General features: G+C 50.4%; 1 protein-coding gene across 1 annotated transcript in view; it reads left to right on the top strand.

Annotated features, from left to right (window-relative positions):
- Positions 1–27,854, top strand: part of PIWIL1 (piwi like RNA-mediated gene silencing 1) — a 231,895-nt gene that overhangs the window by 45,972 nt on the left and 158,069 nt on the right. Inside the window, exon 5 of the mRNA XM_075323064.1 lies at positions 17,918–18,032. Coding sequence (XP_075179179.1) covers positions 17,918–18,032 — 115 coding nt within the window. The remainder of the gene's footprint in view (positions 1–17,917; positions 18,033–27,854) is intronic.

Below are 27,854 nucleotides of genomic sequence, written 5' to 3'. Positions count from 1 at the left end.
CCAGCACCAAAGATTCCTACGCTTTGCCGTTGCACATGATCATTATCAGTTCACTGCCCTACCGTTTGGTCTTGCTTCCGCGCCTCGAGTGTTCACGAAAGTCATGGCCGCTGCCATGTCGATCCTGCACTCCAGAGGTGTTTTGGTAATTCCATACCTGGACGACTTACTGATCAAAGGGTCCTCTTTCAACGACTGTCGTCTAAGTGTACAGATCACCATCGACACTCTATCCCGTCTCGGTTGGCTCATCAATCGGAAGAAGTCCTCGTTGACCCCGGCTCGCCGGATTACCTTCCTAGGCATGGAGTTTAATACCATCCAAGGACGCATGTTCCTTCCACAGGAAAAGATTGTCTCCCTCCGGAAAGACGTCCAGACCCTCCTCCACTCCAGGGCGGTGTCCATACGATTTGGTTTGAGGGCCCTAGGTCGGATGATGGCGGCAATAGAGACGGTTCCGTTTGCCCGCTTCCACCTTCGCCCTCTTCAGCTATTCCTGCTGCACAATTGGGATAAGTCTCTATTCACCTTGGATCGCAAGATACGTTTGTCCCCGAAAGTCCCTCGCTGCGCTGGTGGACCAACAGGCAGAATCTCGTCAAAGGAACGTCGTTCTTACCAGTGCACTGGAAGACGGTCACCACCGATGCCAGCCTTCTGGGCTGGGGAGCGGTCTTCCAGCACCACACGGCTCACGGTCAGTGGTCCTACCAGGAAAGCCGGCTCCCGATCAATGTTTTGGAGATCAGAGCAGTCATACGAGCCCTGCAAGCTTTTCAACACCTTCTCCAAGGGTCTCTAATCAGGATACAATCGGACAACGCCACGGCGGTGGCATACATCAATCATCAGGGCGGCACGAGGAGCGTCATGGCGATGAGAGAGGTGAAGAGGATCATACAGTGGACAGAGTCTCACAATGCCAGGATCTCCGCGGTACATATCCCCGGCGCGGAAAATTGGGCGGCCGACTACCTCAGCAGACAGGGTCTGGCGTCGGGCGAATGGTCTCTAAACAGAGAAGTTTTCGAGCAGATTTGCCACAGGTGGGGGACTCCGGATGTGGACCTGATGGCCTCGCGGTTCAACAATCAAGTTCCACAGTTCATATCCCGCTACCACGACCAGCAGGCGCTAGGAGTCGACGCCCTCATTCTTCCGTGGAAACAGTTCAGACTACCGTTCATTTTTCCGCCGCTGCCACTGATCCCAAGAGTCCTCAAGAAAATCAAGGCAGAGGGCATTCCGGTGATTCTCATTGCTCCAGAATGGCCCAGGCGAGCATGGTTCGCAGAACTCGCACAGCTCGTCGCAGACACCCCATGGCGGCTTCCAGATCGGCCGGACCTGCTGTCTCAGGGTCCGCTCTTCCATCAAAGTTCAGGGGTTCTCAATTTGACGGCATGGCTCTTGAATCCTGGCTGTTAGCCCAGTCAGGGTTTGCCCCAGAAGTGATTCAGACTATGATTAGGGCTCGAAAGCCCTCATCGTCAAAGATCTACTACCGCACCTGGAAGGCATTTTTTCAGTGGTGCGAGGTCAACGGCAATCTCTCCCCGCTAGTTCTTTCACTACCGACGCTTCTAGCGTTCCTTCAGGCAGGGTTGCAAGCGGGTCTCTCGCTGGCAACCATCAAGGGGCAGGTTTCGGCTTTGTCTGTTCCTTTCCAAAGAAACCTAGCATCACGTCCGCAGGTCAAGACGTTCATCCAAGGAGTCGCTCATCTGAATCCGCCTGAATCGGGCTCCACTAGAACCATGGGATCTTAATCTGGTTTTAGGATCCCTCCAACTGGCTCCATTTGAACCACTCAGAGAATCTTCATTCTCACACTTATCCTGGAAAGTGTTTTTTTTGGTGGCGGTCACTTCAATCAGGAGAACGTCCGAACTGGCAGCTCTGTCGTGCCGCTCACCTTTTATGGTTTTTCACCAGGACAAGGTTGTCCTGCGCCCGTCTCCGGAGTTTCTGCCGAAGGTGGTGTCTCCTTTTCACCTGAATGAGGAGATCGTGCTTCCATCTTTTTGCCCGGCTCCCAGTCACTCCTTGGAAAGGTCACTACACACTCTGGACTTAGTACGAGCGCTCAGGACTTACGTCTCGAGAACTGCGCCTTTCCGCAAATCAGACAATCTGTTCGTCCTGCCTGCTGGTTCCAAGAAGGGTATGCCGGCGTCCAAGGCTACCATTGCCAGATGGATCAGATCAGCCATTGCGGAGTCCTACCGAATCAGGGACAAGTCCCCTCCGAGGGGAGTAAGAGCCCATTCCACCTGGGCAGTTGGGGCGTCTTGGGCAATCAGACACCAGGCTTCAGCCGAGCAAGTCTGCAAAGCCGCAACGTGGTCCAGTCTTCATACCTTCACCAGGTTTTACAGGGTCCACACCCAGGCATCAGCAGATGCCTGCCTTGGGAGAAAGGTGTTGCAGACGGCCGTCGCACACTTCTAAAAAGGTAGTAAACATTTGTACAGAGCGTTCCCACAGAATTTGTTGTTTGCTTTGGTTCTGTAGGACGGCATATGTACCCACCCAGGGACTGCTTTTCGACATCCCATGGTCCTGTGTTCCCCAATGAAGGCGATAGAGAAAGAAGGATTTTTGTGTACTCACCGTAAAATCTCTTTCTCTGAGTCTTCATTGGGGGACACAGCACCCACCCTGTTTGGATTGTGAGGTCTTCCTTTACCGGATGTTTCCCGATGTTGTTTACGGGTCACCTTTGTTTCCATCCGGCTACTGTATATTTACGTGCCCATAAGGCACTGTGTTTGTTTCAACACACATTTTTTCTCTTGTATTACATTGTTTAGTTATGGTTGTTCAAGGCTCTCCTACTACTGCTTTTACACAAAACTGGCATAGTACCGCCTCCGGCTCAGGGTGTACACTGTCAGGGAGGAGCTAACTCTTTTTAGGTTCACTTAGTGTCAGCCTCCTAGTCACAGCAGCATACACCCATGGTCCTGTGTCCTCCAATTAAGACTCAGAGAAAGAGATTTTACGGTGAGTACACAAAAATCCTTCTTTTTTTCTACTGCACATGCTCAGCTCTTGTGTTTAATAATTGAAATCAATGTTTCTCTCGGCAGCCGAACAATCAGCTGATTGCCCGGCGGTTGGATTTTGAGAGGGATCAGCTGGCTTTTGAGAACGATCATTTGATCGCTCGGCAACTATGAACAATCAGGTGATCGCCCAGTGGCCGGCCGCCTGGTGATCAGCTGATCGTTCACAATAGCCAGCTGCTGGTAAAACAGTTAAAAAAAACAAACAATCAACGGATCGTTGTTTTGCAGCATCAGTCACATCAGTTGTGCCACTATCTGCAACACATCCGTTGTATCAGTCACACAACTGATTGTGACGGATGCAAAACAACGCAAGTGTGAAAGCAGCCTTACCAGTAGGGGGCGTTACAACGTAAAGTGCCTAGGGCAGCATGAATGCCAAATACGGCTCTGACCACAGTAGATAGCGATATCTTTTCGGTAGATTTTATAGTTCACACTTATGGCGATACTAATAAACAGTGTGGCATGGAATGTTAGGGGGTTTGGGGATGCAAATAAGAGATGCGCGTTTTTTACCCATTATCAAAAATGTATTCCGGCTATTTTGTGTCTGTCTGAGACCCCACATAGTGAAAGATAACATTCATTAGCTGAGAAGAAGATGAATTGTGCACAAATATCATTCCACGTATTCGACCCACGCAAGGGGTGTGAGTATATTGGTGCACGAATCCATTCCATTCTCCTGTATCAAATCAGTATTTGACCCGGGGGGGTAGATTTGTTTGTCTATTTTGTACAGTATATAATATACAGCTCATCCTGGTAGCAGTATATGTCCCTCCGCCATACTCGGGAGAGCCAATAAAAAAGATACTTAATGTCCTTGACTCTCTCCACACTGTACCAACCCTTTTGATAGGGGATTTCAACACCTATCTGCCTCCCAATCTAGACAAGCTCCACGCAGGAAATATATTGGAGAACGCTGCCCCAACTTCCATTGCTAGGACATTGGAGGAGCTAGGTATGGTAGATCTTTGGCCTATGAAGAACCCCACAACTAAGCAATTTTCCTGTTATTCTAGCTCACATCACACTATGTCACGGATAGACCTGGCTATTGGTAACTCACTCATGACCTCCTGCACACAGACAGTGGTTTATTTACCTAGGAGCTTGTCAGATCACTCTCTACTACATGTTAGGCCTGCGACACACATCCGTGCGGAGACACGTATACCAATGCTACCCTGTGGTAGCAGGCACACACACGTAAAACCGCACGGAACGTGTGTCCGTGTGCGTTTGTACGTGTGTGCGTTTTTCTACACGCTAACACGTCAGTGTTTTCTCCGGCAGCACGGGTGTCACACGGCCCGCACCCGTACCACACGGGTGTAGTGTGGATGCGGTCCTGTGTGACACGCGCCGGAGAAAACACGTGTCAGAGAAAAAAAAACAAAACATTTACTCACCTTCTCCAGCCCTTCTGCCTCTGCCGCTGCTGCCACTTGCTGCCGACCGCCGCTCATTATTCTCATTTAATATTCACTTCACTGCCTGGCAGCAGCAGCAGCGGGGAGACGGGAGGGCTGGAGACCGAAGATCAGCACCAATGACAGCAGCGCGGACAGCAGGAAGGACCACCTAAGTATGTAAATTACCGGTTCTACGTGTGCTATCGCGGATAGCACACGTAGAACACACGTGGCCCGCACGTACCAGAGACACGTACTAACCTGCACGCAACGCGCAGGGAAATACGTGTCTCTTGGCACGTGCGTGATTTTCACGTGAGTGTGGTGAGATTGCTATATGACTCACCAGTGGTTAGAGTCAGGGTGAATGGTCAGGTCTCTGGGTCTTTTCCTCTGAAAAGAGGCAGTAGACAGGAGTGCCCGCTCTCCCCCCTGTTGTTCGCTACTGCAATTGAGCCATTTTCAGTCGCAATACGGATGTCCAGGAAGTTTGTGGGATGTAAATGTGGAGCTATAGAACAGAAGATATCTCTATATGCGGATGATTTGCTTTTATACCTAGATAAAGTGCATACCTCAATTTTGCCGGCAATAGGTCTCATTCTGGAATTTGGGCGGAGGTCCAGTCTTAGGATTAATTGGTCCACGTCAGCCCTGATGCCGGTACACCCTGTCCCGGAGGGCTTCTATGAACTGCAAATTCTAGTCCCCAGAGTTAAAATAATTGGGAATAAAGGCTGCTTTACACGCAGCGACATAGCTAGCGATGTCGCTGGTGAAAGCACCCGCCCCCGTCGGTTGTGCGTCACGGGCAAATCGCTGCCCGTGGCACATAATATCGCTAGGCCCCGTCACACGGACTTACCTTCCCTGCGACGTCGCTGTGACCGGCGAACCGCCTCCTTTCTAAGGGGGCGGTTTGTGCGGCGTCAAAGTGACGTCACACGGCAGGCGGCCAATAGAAGCGGAGGGGCGGAGAGCAGCCGAAGGAAAGACACGCCCTCCTCGTTGCTGGCTGGACGCAGGTACGGTGCTTTTCGTCGTTCCTGCGGTGTCACGCGTAGCAATATGTGCTGCCGCAGGAACAACGAACAACCTGCAACAACAACGATATTTGAGATTAGAACGACGTGTCAACGATATGGTGAGTAATTTTGATTGTTAGTGGTCGTTCGTGCATTCCACACGCAACGACGTCGCTAACGAGGCTGGATGTGCGTCACGAATTCTGTGACCCCAACGACATCTCGTTAGCGATGTCGTTGCGTGTAAAGCCCCCTTTACTGTTAGCCCGAACCCGAATGAGTTTCGAGCTCTTACTCTTGATCCCCTGCTGGCACAATTTAGGGTAAAGGTCAATGCCTGGTGCCGGCTCCCCTTATCAAACATTGGTAGAGCTAACCTAACTAAAATGGTATTGATGCCACAACTGTTATATCTTATACATAGCTCCCAAGTATGGGTATGGAATTCTTTACTAAAATTGATATCTTGTTCCGGGAACTTGTATGGAAGAAAAAATATGCTAGTGTTGCAAGGAGGAAGGGGGACTGGCGGTACCGAACCCGTACTTACATTTTATTGCTTCTCAGATGCAACACTTCAGGGGTTGGGGAAAGGAGGGGGCATACGACGTAAGCAGCGATCTGTTGAGAGAGTGATCAAATCGGAAATACCCGCTATGTCGGCTAGAGGTGGGACGGAGGGAGGTGAACAGGCTACGTCATCCCACGTTAGCCATGATCTTTAAGGTATGGGATAGGGGCAAGTTTCTTTTGAAGGTAATGGGTCTGCGGAGTATTGGCCACTATGGCAGAACCCGGATCTGCATGAAATCCAGAAACTCTTAGGATTTAGAGGGTGGGAAGATAGAGGGATATGCCTGGTGTCACATTTTCTGCAAAATAACGTTCTTAAGAGCTTTCAGCAATTATGGACTGAATTTCACCTCCCATATGTATTTTTCTACTAATTCTAACAGCTGCAGCATCCATCGGAGAGACGGGAGGTTAAGCCCTGTGACTATGACACATAATCCTACGTTGTATACTTTGGCCATGTCTTGAGTCCTCTAGAGGTCTTATCTCTGAAATATATAGGAGGTTATTGCCCGCCTATCTAGATAGATACCCACTGACTGTCAAAAATAAATGGGAACGGGACCTAGGCCCCTTAACTCAAGACCAATGGTGTGACATATTGGAGCAGATTGCTAAAATGGTGGTGTCAGAGGCTCTTTCAGCTGTTTCTCATTTATAGGGTGTACAGGACACCTAGCCTCCTGTTCAAGATAGGACTAAAGCAGGCTTTACACGCTGCGATATCGGTACTGATATCGCTAGCGTGGGTACCCGCCTGTTACACGTCGTGGCTCTCTTATTGCAAGGAATGAGGTGGTCCCCCATTCCTTGTCTGCCACGAGCCCTCCTGCTCAGCAGCGCCAAAGGTCTGGGAGACTGCAGGAGTTGCCTTCTCAGAGACACAGCAGAAGGGTGACACCTAGTGGTTCTCCCCTTGCAAGGAATGGAGCGATCTCCCATCCCTTGCCTGCCACAAGCTCTCCTGCTCAGCATCACGGAGGCTCTGGGAGGTTGCGCAGTGTGCAAAGAATAGATGCTCAGGGAAGCAGCAAGACTTCCCATGTCTCTGCACATTGTGAAACCGGGGATCCCGCCTTTATGACCCAGAGGCAGGAAGATGAGCATGTGCTCCACGTGACGTCTTCTGATTCGCTCACTGATATCACACGGCCCGATGACGAGGCTGGTGATGTGCTGAATCCTGACTGGCTGGGCCAGGACGTCACGAATCCTGATTGGGTCACGCCCGTCTCGCGCCCCGCCCTTGGGTGGAGCTACACCTCCTTAAAAGCTCCCCCTGCCATCATGGCGGCGCGCGACCGTCCTTCTATGTTTGGATGTCTGGCAGTGTGCTGCCATGCCACTGCTTAGGCATTATTGTCTTTTGTGAGCTTTGCCCTTGCTGCTCAGGCAGCACCTAGTTTGCAGGTCTTGCCCCTGCCTTGCTGCTCCGGCAGTATCCCGCTTAGCAGGCTATGTTTTTGTCCCAGGTGAGCTCCTCGAGTCTCTGTCGGACTCACTTGGTTTCTGAAGCACACGTGCGTGGGCACCTCTGTGCTACCCCCGTGCCATATTCCTGTGACTCCCGCTGGCACACGTGTGTAGGCACCTCTGTGCGTCCCCGTGCAACAGGTACACCGTACGAGAAGCCCCGAGCCATACAACCCTCATGGGTTAGGGCGGACCGGTGTACATAGATCGTCTGTGACGTTCCAGACGATCACTAGCAGCAACCCGCTCACTCTTTCCTGACCATAGCAGCGGTCCCTTACACCGCACAGTGGACCTTGACCGGCGGAAGCTGTCCATTTCCCATCTTGGCACGCTTCCCCGGGTCCCCCTCGTAACACCCGCCCCCCCATCGGTTGTGCGACACGCGCAAATCGCTGCCCGTGGCACACAACATCGCCCAAACCTGTCACACTACTTACCTGCCTAATGACATTGCTGTGACCGGCGAACCGCCTCCTTTCTAAGGGGGCGGTCCGTGCGGCGTCACAGCGACGTCACTAAGCGGCCCGCCCAACAGAAGCGGAGGGGCGGAGATGAGCGGGACATAACATCCCGCCCACCTTCCTTCCTCATTGCGGGTGGGACGCAGGTAAGGAGAGGTTCCTCGTTCCTGCGGTGTCACACAGAGCGATGTGTGCTTCCGCAGGAACGACGAACATCGTACCTGCAGCAGCAACGATATTCGAGAACGGACCCCCATGTCACCGATGAGCACGTTTTTGCGACGATGCAAAAGCGACCGGATGTGCGTCACAAATTCCGTGACCACAACGAGATCGCTTTAACGATGTCGTAGCGTGTAAAGCGGCCTTTAGACCAAATGCACAATGTGCCAGATGTGGGCAGGATGATGCCCATCTAATGAATGTCATGTGGGAATAGACATAAACCATTTTTTCCGGCGTAAAAGACGACTGGGCGTATAAGACGACCCCCAACTTTTCAAGTTAAAATAAAGAGTTTGGGATATACCATATATACTCGAGTATAAGCCAAGGCCCCTATTTTACCACAAAAAACTGAAACCTTATTGACTCGAGTATAAGCCTAGGGTGGGAAATGCAACAGCTACTGGAAAATTTCAAAAATAAAAATAGATCCCAATAAAATGAAATGTGCTCATCCTTGGGCCCTCTCGTAATGTGCCCATTGTTTAGTAATGTCCTCCTACTGGTCCCCTTCTTGTCCCCTATTATGCCATTATTTACACACAATAAAAATTATTCTCACCAGTCCTCCATTCTCTTGGTTCCCTCAGCTGCTTCTTGCAGACTGCAGGCACATAGACCTCTCAGTGATCTTGTGTGGTGCACGGAGCCGCCGCTGCAGGCTATCATCATGGCTTTACTTCAGTTGAATGCTTTATGGCGACGCTGCCGCAAAGCATTCAACTGCTGTAAAGTGTTGACAGCAGCGGCGTCTCTGTGCACCGGACGTTATCCGCAAGTGGTGCTTCGTGCGGAATGCAGGCACATAGACCCCCTCCATGAATACGTCCATTACACAGAGCCGCCGCTGTGTAGTGGACACAGCGCTGTCAGCGCTTTACTGCAGTTGACTGCTTTGCGCCTCCACAGAAAAGCATTCAACTGCAGTAAAGCCATGATGGCAGATAGCAGCCCCTGTGCACCGGATGCATTAAAAAAGCGGTGTATATGCCTCAGATGCCGAGAAGGAGGTAATAGGATACAAGGGCGAGCCAGAGAGATGCGTTACCGCTCTGATAGTCTTGGATACAGGGAGATCTAATTATATGCCCTATAAGACGACACCCGGCGTATAAGATGACCCCCGACTTTCAAGAAGATTTTCTTCGTCGCTCCATTGGGAGACCCAGACGATTGGGTGTATAGCTACTGCCTCCGGAGGCCACACAAAGCATTACACTAAAAAGTGTAAGGCCCCTCCCCTTCTGGCTATACACCCCCAGTGGGATCACTGGCTCACCAGTTTTCTGCTTTGTGCGAAGGAGGTCAGACATCCACGCATAGCTCCACTGTTTTTAGTCAGCAGCAGCTGCTGACTATGTCGGTTGGAAGAAAAGTGGGCCCATATGGGGCCCCCAGCATGCTCCCTTCTCACCCCACTTGTGGTTTGTAAGGTTGAGGTACCCATTGCGGGTACGGAGGCTGGAGCCCACATGCTGCTTTCCTTCCCCATCCCCCTGAGGGCTCTGGTGAAGTGGGATCTTACAGGTCTCCAGGCACTGAGACCGGGCTCCATCCACAGACCCAGAGAACCTGCTGGATATGGAGCTGAGTATCTTCAGGGACAGGGCCCTGCTACATTAAGGTACTCTGTGTCCCCGGGCAAGCGCGCACACACACACCAGCATTGCTGGGAGTGTTAGTGCGCCGGGGGTAACAGCGCGGTGCGCTCGTGCTATTATTCACTGCAGCTTAGCTGAGTGAATTTATGTATTGGGAACTGCCGCGCCGGCCGCTGCTGGGTGTTTTTTACATTGTGGCGCGGCTGGGACTTGTGGTGCGCCGGGGACTTCCGCGCGGGCCGTGCACATGGACGGCCGCGCTTATTACTTGAGTCCCCGGCTTTGCGGCCTAGTTTTCGTTTCGTTCCCGCCTCCAGCCCTGCCAGTCAGGGGAGAGGCGGGACGCTGTACAGACAGTCAGCACAGAGGGCTGGAGTCTGCTTTGCATTCTCCAGCCCACTTCACTGGACACAGTGGGACGCCAGTTTCCCGCTCTTGTCTGGGGCACGCCCACGGCCAGCCCCTCGTCACACGAGCTGCAGAAGGACGCCGGCAGCCATTCCTGCACGCAGTCCGAGCTGGGGAACGGAGACATGCTCTGGGCAACCAACACAGGGCTCTGGCGACCACACACCCGCGTTATAGGCGGGCGGTAAGCAGCACCTGAAGTGCTGACCCCACAAAATACCGCAGTGTCCATTGGTTTTTGATGCTTGTATATACACTGCACTGTAGGTCGCTATCTTTGGCTATATGCCCTCCTAGATAGCGAGATAACAGCAGCAGAAAAGCAAGAGTGCTAAGGCACAGGCTTTCTAGGCTGCTTGTATTGCATGTGCTGAAGTGTTCATTTGTACTTATGCTTGTATGTTATACATTGCACTGTACTGTCGCTCCTCTTGGCTATATGCCCTCCTAGATGGCGAGATAACAGCAGCAAAAAAGCAAGGGTGCTAAGGCACAGGCTTTCTATGCTGCTTGTATTGCATGGGCTGAAGTGTTTATTTGTATATTTGCTTGTATGCTATACATTGCACTGTACGGTCGCTACTCTGGGCTATATTCTCCTAGATGGCTGGACAACAGCAGCTAAAAAGCAAGGGTGCCAAGGCACAGGCTTTCTATGCTGCTTGTATTGCATGTGCTGAAGTGTTTATGCTTGTATGCTATACATTGCATAGATGACTAGAATACAGCAGCAAAAAAGCAACACAGGCCTTCTATGCTGCTTTTCCTGCATGTGATACTGTTCCACCGGCAGGTTCCACTGACCCCCATTGTGTGCAATGCTCCCCTGTAGCACTTGGTCAGCCGGGGTCTCTACTAGAGGTGGCCAAAGGAACCACCTGTGAACCCTGTCCAGGGACAGGGACGGAGATTCTCATGGGATGGAGACTTTGCAGTCCAGACAGGCCATGGGCAATCTTGATTAATTCTCCCTGGCCACCCTCATTTGGAACGCACTCAGTGCTCCGGGGGGGTCCCAGGCATTCCAGGGTGAAGGCTCTGACACGGACGGCAGTCCCAGACGGCCTAAGCTAGCTCGCTGGGTGCGGCACTCGGCTTCATCACTGGTCAAGGTCCCAGCAGGAGGACTCTCTGTATGATGAGGCAGACGTAGCTGATCAGGGCTTTGGTCCTGACACCGCTCTCAATCCGGATACGCCGGATGGTGACGCCATAGTGAATGATCTTATAGCGTCCATCAATGGAATGTTGCATATTTCTCCCTCAGCTCCCCCAGTGGAGGAGTCAGCTTCACAGCAGGAGAAATCCTTTTTCAGTACTCATGCATAGATTGAGTATTTTTTCTGGCCACGCTGACTTCAGAGACGCAGTTCAGAAACACCACGCCTCCAGATAAACGTTTTCTCCAAACGTATTAAGGATGCACGTTATCCCTTTACCCTGACGTGGTAAAGCACTGGACCCAGGGTCCAAAGGTGGATCCCCCAATCTCCAGGCTTGCGGCTAGATCCATAGTTGCAGTGAGATGGGAATTCACTTAAAGATGCCATTGACAGACAGATGGACCTCTGGTTGAAATCTGTCTGTGAAGCTATCAGCGTGTCGGTTGCTCCGGCATCCGCAGCCGTATGGGCACTCTAACCTATTTCAGCTGGTCTTGCGCAGCTGGTCTTGAGCACATGTACATCTGTGCCGCAGGTGGTGTCCTTAACCTCGCAATGTCTGCATTGCGACTTACCCTAGTAATGCTGTCCTGGAGGGACAGTCGAGGTTGGTCCTTCCCAGGCTCGGGCAAGTCCCAATGGTCCTCGTCTAAAGGGGCTCAAAAGGCTCAGAGGGGCTCAGATTCCGGCCGGGCTCATTCACGCCCAGGGAAGGCAGCAGGAGGAACCGCTACCAAGGCGATCTCCTCATGTATTTCAGCTCTCTCTCTCCGCATCCGCGGTTGGTGGCAGAATCTCCCGCTTCTGGGTACATTTAGCTGCCACAGGTCACAGACCGGTGGGTGAGAGACATTGTGTCTCACGTGTACAGGATAGAGCTCTGTTCTCGTCCTCCGGCTCGACTCTTCAGAACTTCCCCCCCCCCCCACCGAGCCGATGCTCTTCTGCAGGCAGAAGGAGTGGTAATCCCTGTTCCTCTTCAGGGACAAGACACGGTTTTTTCCTCCAATCTTATTGGGGTGCCAAAAGAGGGTGGCTCTTTCCGTTCCGTTCGGGACCTAAAACTGCTCACAAGCACGTGAAGGCCAGGCGGTTCCGGATGTAACCCTCCTCTCCGTCATTGCCTCAATGTCTCAAGGAGATTTCCTAGCATCAATAGACATCAGGATGCTTATCTCCACGTGCCGATTGCTCCAGAGCACCAGCGTTTGCTACGTTTCGTTATTGAAGACGAGCATCTTCAGTGCGTACCACTGCCCTTCGGTCTGGCGACAGCCCTACGGGTTTTCACCAAGTTCAGGGCAGCAGTGGGAGCAGTCCTGCACTCTCAGGGTCACTCTGTGATCCTTACTGGACGATCCACTAGTCAAGACACCCTCTCAAGAGGCATGCCGACACAGCCTGAACGTGGCGCTGGAGACTCTCCTGAGTTTCGGGTGGATCATCAACTTTTCAAGGTTACATCGGGCACCGACCCAATCGCTGACATATCTGGGCACGGAGTTTCACACTCCCTCAGCGATAGTGAAGCTTCCGCTGGACAAGCAGCGTTCACTACAATCGGGGGTGCAGTCTCTCCTTCAAGGCCAGTCACACCCCTTAAGACGCCTCATGCAGAGGCAGTCACTTTCGCGCAGTTTCATCTGCGTCCACTTCAATGGGACATGCTTTGCCTATGGGTTGGGGAGTCGACGTCCCTAGAAAGGAACGTTTCCCTTCTCAGACGATCAAGGACTCTCTTCAGAGGAGTCCATCCTTCAGATCAATGTTCTGGAAATCTGGGCAGTGCAGCTTGCCCTGCAAGCCTTTCAGCAGTGGCTGGAAGGAAATCAGATCCGAATTCAGTCGGACAATTCCACAGCGGTGGCAGACATCGCCCACCAAGGCGGAACACGCATCGCCAAGCCTACCAGGCAATCCGGCGGATTCGGATGTGGGTGGGGGACAGAGCATCCACCATATCCGCAGTTCACATCCCGGGCGTAGAAAATTGGGAAGCAGACTTCCTCAGTCGCCTGGGCATGGACGCAGGGGAATGGCCTCTGCACCCAGTATGGTGTCAGGAAATCTGTAGCCGCTGGGAGATGCCGGACGTCGACCTAATGGCGTCTCGGCACAACAACAAGGTCCCGATTTTCATGGCACGGTCTCACGAGCAAAGAGCACTGGCGGCAGGCGCCCTAGTTCAGGATTGGTCGCAGTTCCAGCTACCCTATGTGTTTTTCTACTCTGGCACTGTTGCCCAGAGTGCTACGCAAGCTCAGCTCCGCTTGCCGCCGCGCCATCCTCGTCGTCCCAGACTGACCGAGGAGGTCGTGGTCCCGGATCTTTGGCATCTCACGGTCGGCCAACCATGGGCACTCTCAGACTGGCCAGACTTACCGTCCCAAGGGCCGTTCTTTCCACTGAATTCTACGGCCCTGATCCGGCCTGTGCGGCCATCGAGTCCGAGATCCTAGCGTCTTCAGGATTATCTCAAGACGTCATTGTCACCATGAGACGGGCTAGGAAGCCGACGTCTGCCAAAATCTACCACAAGACGTGGAAGTTATTCTTATCTTGGTGCTCTGCTTAGGGAGTGTCTCCCTGGCCATTTGCATTGTCTCCTTTTTCCCCCCTTCCTGCATCTGGATTAGGAAAAGGTTTGTCGCTCGGCTCCCTTAAAGGACAAGTCGCAGCGCTGTCAGTTTTCTTTCAGAAGCGCCTAGTACGACTTCCTCAGGTACGCACGTTCCTGCAGGGGGGTTGTCACATCTTCCCTCCGTACAAGAGGCCGTCAGACCCATGGGATCTGCACAGGGTATTATTTGCTCTCTAGGAGCCGCCCTTCGAGCCTCTAAGGGATGTTTTCAGTTTCGCGACTTTCACAGAAAGTGGTCTTTCTGGTAGCGGTCACGTCTTTTCGGAGAGTGTCCGAACTAGCAGCGCGGTCATCCAAAAGCTCCCTTCCTGGTGTTCACCAAGATAAGGTAGAGCTGCGTCCGATCCCAGAGTTTCTCCCTAAGGTGGTATCCCCTTTTTATCACAATCAGGATATCTCCTTACCTTCCTTTTATCCATTTCATCGATATGTAATGGCTTTGCATTGTTGGATCTGGTGTAGAGCACCCAGAATCTACATTTCCGCACGGCGCTCCTGCGCCGCTCGGATGCACTCTTTGTCCTTGTCACTGGTCAGCGCAAGGGATCGCAGGCTGCAACATCCACCCTGGCTCAATGGATCAAGGAACCAATCCTTGAAGCCTACCGTTCTCCTGGGCTTCCGGTTCCATCAGGGCTGAAGGCCCATTCTACCAGAGCCGTGGATGCGTCCTGGGCATTACGGCACCAGGCTACGGCTCTACAGGTGTGCCAGGCAGCTACCTGGTCGAGTCTGCACACTTTCACCAAACATTATCAGGTGCATACCTATGCTTCGGCGGACGCCAGCCTAGGTAGAAGAGTCCTGCAGGCGGCAGTTGCCTCCCCGTAGGGGAAGGCTGTCTTGCAGCTCTAACATGAGGTATTTCTTTACCCACCCAGGGACAGCTTTTGGACGTCCCAATCGTCTGGGTCTCCCAATGGAGCGACGAAGAAGAAGGGAATTTTGTTACTTACCGTAAATTCCTTTTCTTCTAGCTCCTATTGGGAGACCCAGCACCCGCCCTGTCGTCCTTCGGGATTTTTGGTTGTTTTCGGGTACACATGTTGTTCATGTTGAATGGTTTTCAGTTCTCCGATGTTACTTCGGAGTGAATTTGTTTAAACCAGTTATTGGCTTTCCTCCTTCTTGCTTTTGCACTAAAACTGGTGAGCCAGTGATCCCACTGGGGGTGTATAGCCAGAAGGGGAGGGGCCTTACACTTTTTAGTGTAATGCTTTGTGTGGCCTCCGGAGGCAGTAGCTATACACCCAATCGTCTGGGTCTCCCAATAGGAGCTAGAAGAAAAGGAATTTACGGTAAGTAACAAAATTCCCTTCTTTAGGGGTTAATAAGTCGTCTTTTATGCTGGAAAATACGGTAGGTGAATTTTGGGAACAAGCCATGGGACTGATAGAGCATATTAAAATACAGCCCTCTGCTTGGTGAATTTATGGGAGTAAGGAGTGGACCCATATTCTCCAACAGCCCTGGGTATATCATGTATTCCTTACTAAACAAGAAAGCTTTTAGCATAGCATTGGCTAGATCCTTCACCCCCGACTATAGCGGAGCTTAAAAATAAGATGAACAACATCCTTAGACTCCTCTTTCCAGTCTATCTAAAGAGAAAAATGCTGAGAAAATTTTATAAGATTTGGCAGCCGTGGATGGAGGTACTAGGTCTTGCCTCTGGTGCGTTGGTTCAGGACGCTATGCTAGATCGTCTGTTGTTATGCCTGTAGTAGAGGGAATTATTCTGGAAATAAGAGTCTGGCAGCTCAATAAGTTGTCACGACACCTTGGAGAGGGTTGAGGGGAGGGGATCGATCCAATGATCAGTCGAGAGAAAGAAGGGTGGAGATATGCTATGAAGTGACGTGACTGTCATATAATTTCAGCTAGACAGATGTACTTTTGTAAACTTTAATTTTCGTTCATTTGTAAAGTTTGTTTCTTTTATGAAAATCAGAATGTGACACCAATTTACTCGTATATAGAGGATGGATTCGTACTGCTGAATAATATTGTGCTATTAAGTGCAATATGATGTATATTATTGTTAACTCTCTACGGACTGTTTTATGGTAAAAAAATTCACATGGCGCTTCTTCCCTTACAAGTCATGCTGTGCGCCGAAACAGTAGATTTCCACAACATATCAGGCATTCCTGTACTGAGGAGAAATTGCACAACATATGCTTCATTTCTCCAGTTACCCTTCTGAAAGTGAAAGTTCTGAGGTTAAAGCAACATTTTTGTGGTAAAAATGTATTTTTTCATTTTCGCGGCTCAATGTTGCAAAATTCTGTGGAATACCTGGGGGTTCAAGGTGCTCATCAAACATCTAGATAAATTATTCGATGGATCTAGTTACCAAAATAGGGTCACTTGTCGGCGAGCTCCACTGTTTAGGCACATCGACTCTCAAAATGCGACTTGCCGTGCGTCCTGGGAAGCATCTAAAGGGTTAATAAACTACTTGGGTGTGGTTTTGAGCAGTTTGAGGGGTGAGGGACAGTCATGGCGAACCTTTTACAGGCAGAGTGCCCAAACTGTAGCCCTAAACCCAATTTTTTTTCCGAAGTGCCAACCAATCCTATTATGTAAATAATTGATTTTTAACCTTACCTTTGCAGTTTTCTCTTCAGCAGGGGGCATCACTCTCATGCATGCTTACCACACATTGAAGCTGAGCCCCTGCCCTTTCCAGACACAGTAGTTGGATTGATCTTTCTGGAAAAAATTGCAGAATATTAGAGATTTTAGCATGGAATGCAATCAGATGTCACCCTGTAATCCACATCTACATTTTAAAGTGTGTTCTCCCCCCATGCTGGCATGTGTGTTCTCCCCCCATGCTGGCATGTGTGTTCTCCCCCATGCTGGCATGTATGTTTCCCCCCCATGCTAGCATGTATGTTTCCCCCCCCCATGCTGGCATTTATGTTTCTCCCCCCCCATGCTGGCATGTATGTTTTCCCCCCCATGCTGGCATGCATGCCCCCCCATGCTGACATGTATGTTCTCCCCCCCATGCTGACATGTATGTTCTCCCCCCATGCTGACATGTGTGTTCTCCCCCCCATGCTGGCATGTATGTTCTTCCCCCCCCCATGCTGGCATGTGTGTTCTCCCCCTCCATGCTGGCATGTGGGTCCCCCCCCCCCCGCTGGCATGTATGCCCCCCCCCTTGATGTCGCTGCCCCTCCCACCTTGGCACAGCCGCACACAAGTCATAAAAAAAAACACCCAAAAAAGCCCCAAAACACACAACTCACCTTCCAGCACCTGCTCCGCCGCTGCGCGCCGCTGGGTCCTCAGTTCCCACGTGGCCAGAAGATGTCATTATGCCAGCGCCGCTTACTGACCCTCCTCCATCTCCTAGGCAACAGACTTGCAGCCTGGGAGAGGAGGAGTGTCAGCGAGGAGAAATGTCTCCTCCGGTCCAACACAGCTTTGAACTGCTGGCACAACCGCACCAGCAGTTCAAAGCGGCAGGATGAGGACACCGCGCGCGTGCCAGCAGAATGGACATCCTAGTGTCCAATTGTTTTGATATTTTTTAAATTTTGTGAAATTTTTATGCAAATATAGATGTGTTATGTATGTGCATGCATCGTTACATCACATTTTTTCAGCCCAATTGTTAAATTGAGTTATGAAAATTATTTTTTGTCTTTTTATACCCCTTAAAATTTTAAAAGAATAATTTTGTTAAAGAATACTTATTGTGATTTTTTTTTTTTTTTTTTTGTGGGATTTATTTTCAACAGCTTAACACTAATAATAAGTTTACTTGGCAAAGACAAATGAATATTCTTATTTGGTATTAACTGCAAATGTATTTATTTTATTGCCTTCCAGAGATGACGGTGTCCAAAAAGAACTTCGTGATTGGGGACTAAATTTTGACACTAAACTTCTGTCTTTCACTGGAAGAGTTCTACCTTCAGAGATAATTTTACTATCAAAAAAAGCTGTAAGTATTAAAAACAGATTGTCCGACAAGGAAACAGTACATTTCTCGTCAGATCCGGAAAATATAACGCGTTAAAGGAGTAATTCCATCTCCAAGATCTTATCCCAGTGTGTAGAAGGTATAATAATACAGTGGAACCTTGGTTTACGAGAACAATCCGTTCTGGCAGTGTGCTTCTAAAGCAAGTTACTGGTCTAGCAAAGCAAAATTTCCCATAGGAAATAATGCAAGCTCAAACAATTCGTTCCACAACTTGTGCAATGTCCCATCCTGGTCCCCTATTGTGCCATTCCACACACGCACGCGCACATACACATATGCTCATCTTACCTTCCGTTCCCTCGCCGGCCTCCTGGTTCTTGTAGTTCGCCAGTACAGGATGTGTATCGGGTAACCATTGCGACTGATGCCGGAGCTTCCGCTACCAGCGGCTTCCGGCATCAGCGCGCTGACGTCAAAGGCAGGAGCCGCTTGCCTCTGATTGGTCAGTGCGCTGCCTTTGAGAAGTGCTGACAGCGGAAGTTCCTCCATCGTCGAGATGGTTACCCGATGCACATCCTGTACTGGCGAACTACAAGAACCAGAAGGCTGGAGATGGAACGAAGGTAAGGTGAGCATAATGTGTGTGTGTTTGTGCATGTTTGTTTGTGTTTGTGCGGACTGCTAGAGCAGGTCGGAGCGCGGTGAAAGTACGGAGCTAGAATTGTATGCGGTGAGTATTTGCTCGTACAACAAAGCTTGCTCGTAAACTGAGTTACAAATTTACAGCAAGCTTTGCTCGTATAGCGAAATACTCGCACACCAAGTTACTCGTAAACTGAGGTTCCACTGTAATGGCAAATTCCTCCAAATTGAAATGCAGTATAGTTATCCAGAGTAGCTATATCGTTTACCTCAGGACATTGCAGCTCAGTTATCCATGGTTATGACCACTAGCAACTACCTGTCACTATATGAGTGGTTGTAACCATGGATAGCTAAGATACTGCAATGCCCTACATGTGGGGTAAACAACATAACTAATCAGGGGAACTATACTACATTTCTAATTGGAGGTGTTTCTAATATTATTATTATTATTATTATTATTATTACTACATCAACTACATATTGAGCTGAATCTGGAAATACCCCTTTATTAGTTTTGTGGGATACAGGAGCATTACTCCCTGCGGCTAGAAGGCTTAACACTAGAGGAAAAAATATGTTGGCTTCACGTGGTGGGCTGTAGTCTCACTTCAGATACTATGCAACTTAAAGGGAACCTGTCAGCAGAAATTTCGCAATAAACCTAAAAGATTCCCCCTTCTGCAACTCCAGGGCTGCATTCTAGAAAGGTTCCTGTTACTATTGTGCCCCCTTTGAGACCTAAATAAATGCTTTATAAAGTCTTTACCTTTTTGTATGCAAATGTTTTTTTATGGTCACAGGGATGGGCTGTCTTGCGTCCGTTTTCGCCTCCTGCCGCTTTACGCCGTCCCCCATTGCTCATTTCCATACATGAGGACGCCGCCCAGTGCTCCCGAGGTCTCGCGCATGCCCAGTGGCACTATCGTGGGACAGCACTGAATGCAGCCCAGGAGCTGCAGAAGGGGAATCTTTTAGGTTTATTGCGAAATTTCTGCTGACAGGTTCCCTTTAATTTCTTCCTAGTTGTCTGTAGGAGGCAAACAGGATCTGTATCAGATCTGCTGCATATTTATTTTTTTTTCAGAGGTGACATGAATGTCCATCACCTTTTTTCTTTCTTTTTTTATTATTCAAACCTTAAAGTCATTACAAAGGGTAAAGGAATTGGTAAACCCACCTTAGCCAATAAGGTTCATAGTATGTGACATTAATATAGTTTGTGGGCATACCACGGTCTGACAAATCTAATGGTATATGCAGCTTATTTATCTGCACCCAAACTAAACAAAAAAAACCTCAACGCTTAACATACATGTGTGAGATGAGTAGTTAATACGTTTTTGATTTTGATATTTTCCCATTTATTGGAATTGGGGAAATATGTGTAAAGAATTGACATGGTCCAGATTTGAAAAAAGGCTTCTAAGGCCATGTTCACACATTTTACCTCAGTATTTGTTAGCTAAAACCAAGAGTTGGCAAAAAAAAATGCACAATTATACGTGTTTCTATTATATTTTCCTGATTATTCTACTTTTGGACTTGGCTTACAAATACTAAAGTAAAAAATAAAATCACCTCACCAAAAAGTCAACATGTGCACACAGCCTTACGTTTCAAATCCACAAAGAAGAAATAAACCGTATGAGATGTCAGAAATCTCATTCACTTGTCTTTGTACCATAAAGTGCAGCCTTTTTTCGCACGTAAAAGTGGTTAAAAAAATGTAACCTCTTCACAACACATGACATAATGGGTACGTCATGGATCGTGTTAGATTAATCCCCGCTGGCTTCTGCGGGCAGCGATGTCTGCACATGTCAGCTGATGTGAACAGCTGACGTGTGCGGCTATCAGGCACAAGTGGATCCACATTCCACTCGCGCCTGTTAACCCCTTACATTTCGCTGTCAAAATGTGACAGTGAGTTGAAACCGCGCACTACGGTAAGCATTCACTTACCCGGCGCCATCGGAAGTCACGTAACATGATCACGTGGATCCGATGGTTGTCATGGTAGCACAGGTTCATGTGATCACTCCTGTAGCTATCATGAATCGCTTCCTCTTACACCCAGCAGACCACCGTGTTTGAGAGTAAGGCCACATGCGCACGTTGCGGGGTTTTTTTTTTGCGTTTCCGCAACGTTTTAAGCTGCAGCGTCACATTGTCAAAATGCATGCGTTCTCCTTCCCCAGCAAAGTCTATGAGAATCATGCAAAATCCGTGCGCACGATGCTTTTTTTGAACGCAACGTTTTGAAAGTCACAAATTTGACAAAATCTCTGCTTTTAAAAATGCAGCATGTCAATTCTTTTGAGCGTTTTGGCAGCGTTCTACATTCATTGAAATCAATGAGTTGTTGAAAAACGCTACCAAAATGCTAAGCAGTGCGTTTGCACTGCATTTTTGTAGCGATCCGCATGTTTATTTGACATAACAAACGCAAGTCTTTCGGTCTCTCTCTCTGTCAATGTCAGTCTCTCTCTCCCACCCCCTCTCTCATACTCAGCGATCCCCAATCACTGGCGCGGCGCTGCACAGCGTTCACACTGGTGGCTTCTCTTCTTTTGAAAATGCCAGCCGCTCATTATTCGATCTCGTATTCCCTGCTTCCCCCGCCGCCTATGATTGGTTGCAGTCAGACACGCCCCCAAGCTGAGTGACAGCTGTCTCACTGCAACCAATCACAGCCGTCGATGGCCGTGTCTATATTGTGCAGTAAAATAAATAAATAATTTAAAAAAAAAAAAAACAAACAACGTGCGGTCCCCCCAAATGATACCCAGTCAAGATAAAGCCACACAGCTGTGGGCTGGTATTGTCAGGATGGGGAGCGCCACGTTATGGGGAGCCCACCACCCAAATAATATCAGCCAGCAGCCGCCCGGAATTGCCGCATCCATTAGATGCGACAGTCCCGGGACTGTACCCAACTCTCTCCGTTACCCTGGTGCGGTGGCAATCTGGGTAATAAGGAGTCACTAAGTCCTAGCTTAGTGATGGCAGGCGTCACTGAGACACCCCCATCAGTAAAGTGTAGAGAAAGTAAATAAACAGAAACACAGAAAAATCCTTTATTTGAAATAAAAGACAAAAAACACCCTCTCCCACCAGTTTATTAACCCCTCAAAAACACCTACAGGTCCGATGTAATCCACACAAGGTCTCATGACGCTTTCAGCTCTGCTACATCGGAAGCTGACAGCGAGTGGCCATAGAGAAGGACCGCTAGCTGTGAGCTCCACTCAGCAACTGAAGTGAGTCGCGTGATCAGCTGTGCTGTCACTGAGGTTACCCACGATAACCGCTCTCAGGTGGAGGACTGCAGCTGTGGCCGCGGGTAACCTCAGTGACAGCACCGCTGATTGTGCGGCTCACTTCAGTCACTCGGGATTTGCGGTCACAGGTGAGTCCTTCACGTGTGACCGCAAATCAGACTGCGACACAGAGAGAGACGCGCGATGTCAGTGAACTCGGGTGAAGCTCTGATGTCACTGCTGCGGACTCCTGTGTCCTGGCACTGACCTCGGAGGTTCATCTGAGTTCATGACAGCACATAGATACAGAGCTGCGGGATGACAATGAAGTCGGGTGAAGTTCATCTGAGTTCATTTTCATCGCCCGGCTGTGTCTGCTGTCGGTGGGCATGTAGCAGAGCTGAATTTCCGGGGGACCACACTGACAAAAATGCATGCAAAATGCATCCAAAATACATGCATTTTGGATGTGTTGAGGATGAGGAGACTCAAGCGGTCTCTCGGGATCTGACTGCTGTTTCAAATTATATTGTCATGAGTGCACACGAGACTAAAATAACGGACTACGAGTCAGTTATAACTATCTCCATGACAGATGCCAAAGATTCTGGCTCCCTTTATTGTTTGAAACTTTTTATAGCTCTTGTGAAGTGAAGGGTGTAGACAAAATACAGTCCAATCAAGTATCGCAGGCTGAACTTAGGACGTATAGGAATTTGCATATTCTCCGCTGGATTGGTCAGTCCAAACTTTAGGAATTCTCCTTTGTTCATCATCTTGGGCGTAGACAGGATGTGGCAGCCATCTTTAAGTTACATGTGCAACATGTGCATATATATATATATATATATATATATATATATATAATTTCTTTGTCGCTCCATTGGGAGACCCAGACACTTGGGTGTATAGCTATGCCTCCGGAGGCCACACAAAGTATTACACTAAAAGTGTAAAGCCCCTCCCCTTCTGCCTATACACCCCCCGTGCATCACGGGCTCCTCAGTTTTTATGCTTTGTGCGAAGGAGGCTGACATCCACGCATAGCTCCACAGCTTAGTCAGCAGCAGCTGCTGACTAGGTCGGATGGAAGAAAAGAGGGCCCATAACAGGGCCCCCAGCATGCTCCCTTCTCACCCCACTTTGTCGGCAGTGTTGTTAAGGTTGAGGTACCCATTGCGGGTACACAGGCAGGAGCCACATGCTGTTTTCCTTCCCCATCCCTTATGGGCTCTGGGCGAAGTGGGGTCCGGATCGGTCTCCAGGCACTGCGACCGTGCTCCCTCCGCAGCCCCTGGGAATCTGCTGGAAGGAGCTGGGTATCGTCAGGGACAAGGCCCTGCTACTGTGAGGTACTCTGTGTCCCCGTGGGGACCGCGCATGGAGCGCTTGTGCCATACACATTGCAGCACTGCTGGGTGTGTTAGTGCGCCGGGGACTACCGCGCGGCCGCGCTTATTGCCGGCCGCGCTTATAACTTTAGTCCCCGGCTTCTGCGGCCTAGATCGCATATTCCCGCCCACAGGCCTGGCAGTCAGGGGAAGGGCGGGACGCTGCACACATCGTCAGCGCTGAGGGCAGGAGCATACATAGTATCCTCCTCCCCCCTCACTCAGTACACTGGGGCACTAGATTCCCGCACTTTCTTGGGCACGCCCACGGTCCCCTCCTCCCCACAGAACGCCGGCAGCCATTCCTGTCAGCGATTCAGACGCTGGAGAGGAGAGACATCACAGGGAGACCCAGGCAGGGAATCTGGTGATCACACAACTGCTCTGAGCGGTCGGTAAGCAGCACCTGTGGTGCTGGCCCCACTGAGTGCCGAAGTGTATATAAATATATAGGCTTTTAGGCTATACATTTGCACTGTACGGTCGCACTGTTGATTTTTGGCTATATACCCTCCTGGATTGTTCTCAGAGGAGACAACAGCATGTCGTCCGCAAAAAGCAAGGGTGCCAAAGCACAGGCGTACTTTGCAACCTGTACCTCATGTGCAGCTAGACTACCGGCAGGTTCCACTGACCCTCATTGTGTGCAATGCTCGGCCCCTGTGGCACTTACTCAGCCGGAGCCTCTGCTACTGGTGGCCCAGGTGGAACCACCTGCTACCACTGTCCAGGTGACAGGGACGGAGTTTGCAGCTTTCTTCAGCGCTCTATTGGGAGACCCAGACGATTGGGGTATAGCTACTGCCTCCGGAGGCCACACAAAGCACTACACTAAAAAGTGCAAGGCCCCTCCCCTTCTGGCTATACCCCCCCGTGGTATCACGGGTTCTCCAGTTTTCAAGCTTTGTGCGAAGGAGGTCAGACATCCATGCATAGCTCCACAGATTTTAGTCAGCAGTAGCTGCTGACTATTTCGGAAGGCTTCGGCTCAACAAGTGTACCAGGCAGCTACCTGGTCCAGTCTGCACACTTTCACCAAGCATTATCAGGTGCATACCTATGCTTCGGCGGATGCCAGCTTAGGTAGAAGAGTCCTGCAGGCGGCAGTGACACCCCCGTAGGGGAGGGCTGTTTTGCAGCCCTAACATGAGGTATTTCTTTACCCACCCAGGGACAGCTTTTGGACGTCCCAATCGTCTGGGTCTCCCAATAGAGCGCTGAAGAAGAAGGGAATTTTGTTACTTACCGTAAATTCCTTTTCTTCTAGCTCTTATTGGGAGACCCAGCACCCGCCCTGTTGTCCTTCGGGATGTTTTTGTTGTTTGCGGGTACACATGTTGTTCATGTTGAACGGTTTTTCAGTTCTCCGATGTTACTCGGAGTTAATTTGTTTAAACCAGTTATTGGCTTTCCTCCTTCTTGCTTTGGCACTAAAACTGGAGAACCCGTGATACCACGGGGGGGTATAGCCAGAAGGGGAGGGGCCTTGCACTTTTTAGTGTAGTGCTTTGTGTGGCCTCCGGAGGCAGTAGCTATACCCCAATCGTCTGGGTCTCCCAATAAGAGCTAGAAGAAAAGGAATTTACGGTAAGTAACAAAATTCCCTTCTTTGCTGACAAACTGTCTGAGAGTATGGATAAATGGTCTGCTAAAATACTAGAAGCCTTACAGTCCAGACCGGTGATTCAGGCCCCGGGCACTGTTCAATCTTTGACCCCTGGTCCCCCTCAGTTGGAACAGCAAAGTGCCCCTGGGGTGACCCATAGGTCCCAGGGTGAGGTCTCTGACACGGACCGCAGTCCCAGGCCGCCCAAGCGGGGTCGCTGGGAAATCCCCTCCACCTCATCACACTGTTCAGGGTCTCAGCAGGACTCTCTGGAGGATGAAGCGGAGGTAACAGATCAGGATTCTGATCCTGAAGCCGCCCTCAACCTTGATACACCTGAAGGTGACGCTGTAGTGAATGACCTTATAGCGACCATCAATCAGGTGTTGGATATTTCTCCCCCAGCTCCTACAATTGAGGAGTCAGCTTCTCAGGAGAAATTTCGTTTCAGATTTCCCAAGCGTACATTGAGTACGTTTCTGGATCACTCGGATTTCAGAGAGGCAGTCCAGAAAAACCGAGACTGTCCAGACAAGCGTTTTTCCAAGCGCCTTAAGGATACACGTTATCCCTTCCCCCCTGATGTTGTCAAGGGCTGGACTCAGTGTCCTAAGGTGGATCCTCCAATCTCCAGACTGGCGGCTAGATCCATCGTTGCAGTGGAAGATGGGGCTTCGCTCAAAGATGCCACTGACAGACAGATGGAACTATGGTTGAAATCCATCTATGAGGCTATCGGCGCGTCTTTTGCTCCAGCATTCGCAGCCGTATGGGCACTACAAGCTATCTCAGCTTGTCAGGCGCAGATTAATACAGTCACACGTACATCTGCCCCGCAAGTGGTGTCCTTAACCTCTCAGGCGTCGGCGTTTGCGTCCTACGCCATTAATGCTATACTGGACTCTGCGAGCCGTACGGCGGTAGCATCCGCCAATTCGGTGGTAGTCCGCAGGGCCATGTGGCTACGTGAATGGAAGGCAGACTCTGCTTCCAAAAAATTCTTAACCGGTTTGCCATAGTCTGGCGACCGCTTGTTTGGTGAGCGATTGGATGAAATCATTAAACAATCCAAGGGAAAGGACTCATCCTTACCCCAGTCCAAACCAAACAGACCTCAACCACGGAAGGTACAATCGAGGTTTCGGTCCTTTCGGACCGCGGGCAGGTCTCAATTCTCCTCGTCCAAAAGGCCTCAGAAAGATCAGAGGAACTCCGATTCATGGCGGTCTAAGTCACGTCCTAAAAAGACCGCCGGAGGAACCGCTCCCAAAGCGGCCTCCTCATGACTTTCGGCCTCCTCACACCGCATCCTCGGTCGGTGGCAGGCTCTCCCGCTTTTGCGACGCCTGGCTGCCACAGGTAAAAGACCGATGGGTGAGAGACATTCTATCTCAAGGTTACAGGATAGAGTTCAGCTCTCGTCCTCCGACTCGTTTCTTCAGAACATCTCCGCCCCCCGAGCGAGCCAATGCTCTTCTTCAGGCGGTGTGCACTCTGAAGGCAGAAGGAGTGGTGATCCCTGTTCCTCTTCAGCAACAGGGTCACGGTTTTTACTCCAACTTGTTCGTGGTGCCAAAAAAGGACGGATCCTTCCGTCCTGTTCTGGACCTAAAACTGCTCAACAAGCATGTGAAAACCAGGCGGTTCCGGATGGAATCGCTCCGCTCCGTCATCGCCTCAATGTCCCAAGGAGACTTCCTAGCATCAATCGACACTTGGACTCAGACAGAGTCCTCCCTTCAGATCAATGTTCTGGAGATAAGGGCAGTGTATCTTGCCCTAAAGGCGTTCCAGCCGTGGCTGGAAGGCAAACAGATCCGAATTCAGTCGGACAACTCCACAGCGGTGGCATACATCAACCACCAAGGCGGGACACGCAGTCGGCAAGCCTTTCAGGAAGTCCGGCGGATTCTGCTGTGGGTGGAAGCCACAGCCTCCACCATATCCGCAGTTCACATCCCGGGCGTAGAAAACTGGGAAGCAGACTTTCTCAGTCGCCAGGGCATGGACGCAGGGGAATGGTCCCTTCACCCGGACGTGTTTCAGGAGATCTGTTGCCGCTGGGGCATGCCGGATGTCGACCTAATGGCGTCCCGGCACAACAACAAGGTCCCGACATTCATGGCACGGTCTCAAGATCACAGAGCTCTGGCGGCAGACGCCTTAGTTCAGGATTGGTCGCAGTTTCAACTCCCTTATGTGTTTCCTCCTCTGGCACTGTTGCCCAGAGTGATACGCAAGATCAGGGCCGACTGCCGCCGCGCCATCCTCGTCGCTCCAGACTGGCCGAGGAGGTCGTGGTACCCGGATCTGTGGCATCTCACGGTCGGCCAACCGTGGGCACTTCCAGACCGACCAGACTTGCTGTCTCAAGGGCCGTTTTTCCATCTGAATTCTGCGGCCCTCAACCTGACTGTGTGGCCATTGAGTCCTGGATCCTAGCATCTTCAGGGTTATCCCAAGAGGTCATTGCCACTATGAGACAGGCTAGGAAACCAACGTCCGCCAAGATCTACCACAGGACGTGGAAGATTTTCCTGTCGTGGTGCTCTGCTCAGGGTTTTTCTCCCTGGCCATTTGCCTTGCCCACTTTTCTGTCCTTCCTTCAATCCGGATTGGAAAAGGGTTTGTCGCTCGGCTCCCTTAAGGGACAAGTCTCTGCGCTCTCTGTGTTTTTTCAGAAGCGCCTAGCCAGACTTCCACAGGTACGCACGTTCCTGCAGGGGGTTTGTCACATCGTCCCTCCTTACAAGCGTCCGTTAGAACCCTGGGATCTGAACAGGGTGCTGATGGCTCTTCAGAAACCGCCATTCGAGCCAATGAGGGATATTTCTCTCTCACGCCTTTCGCAGAAAGTGGTCTTCCTAGTAGCAGTCACTTCACTTTGGAGAGTGTCTGAGCTAGCAGCGCTGTCATGCAAAGCCCCTTTCCTGGT

This window comes from Anomaloglossus baeobatrachus, chromosome 1, assembly GCF_048569485.1.
Source record: "Anomaloglossus baeobatrachus isolate aAnoBae1 chromosome 1, aAnoBae1.hap1, whole genome shotgun sequence".
Lineage (NCBI taxonomy): Eukaryota > Metazoa > Chordata > Amphibia > Anura > Aromobatidae > Anomaloglossus > Anomaloglossus baeobatrachus.
The sequence above is the reverse complement of the archived record's forward strand: the minus strand, read 5'-3'. Positions and strand labels throughout refer to the sequence as shown.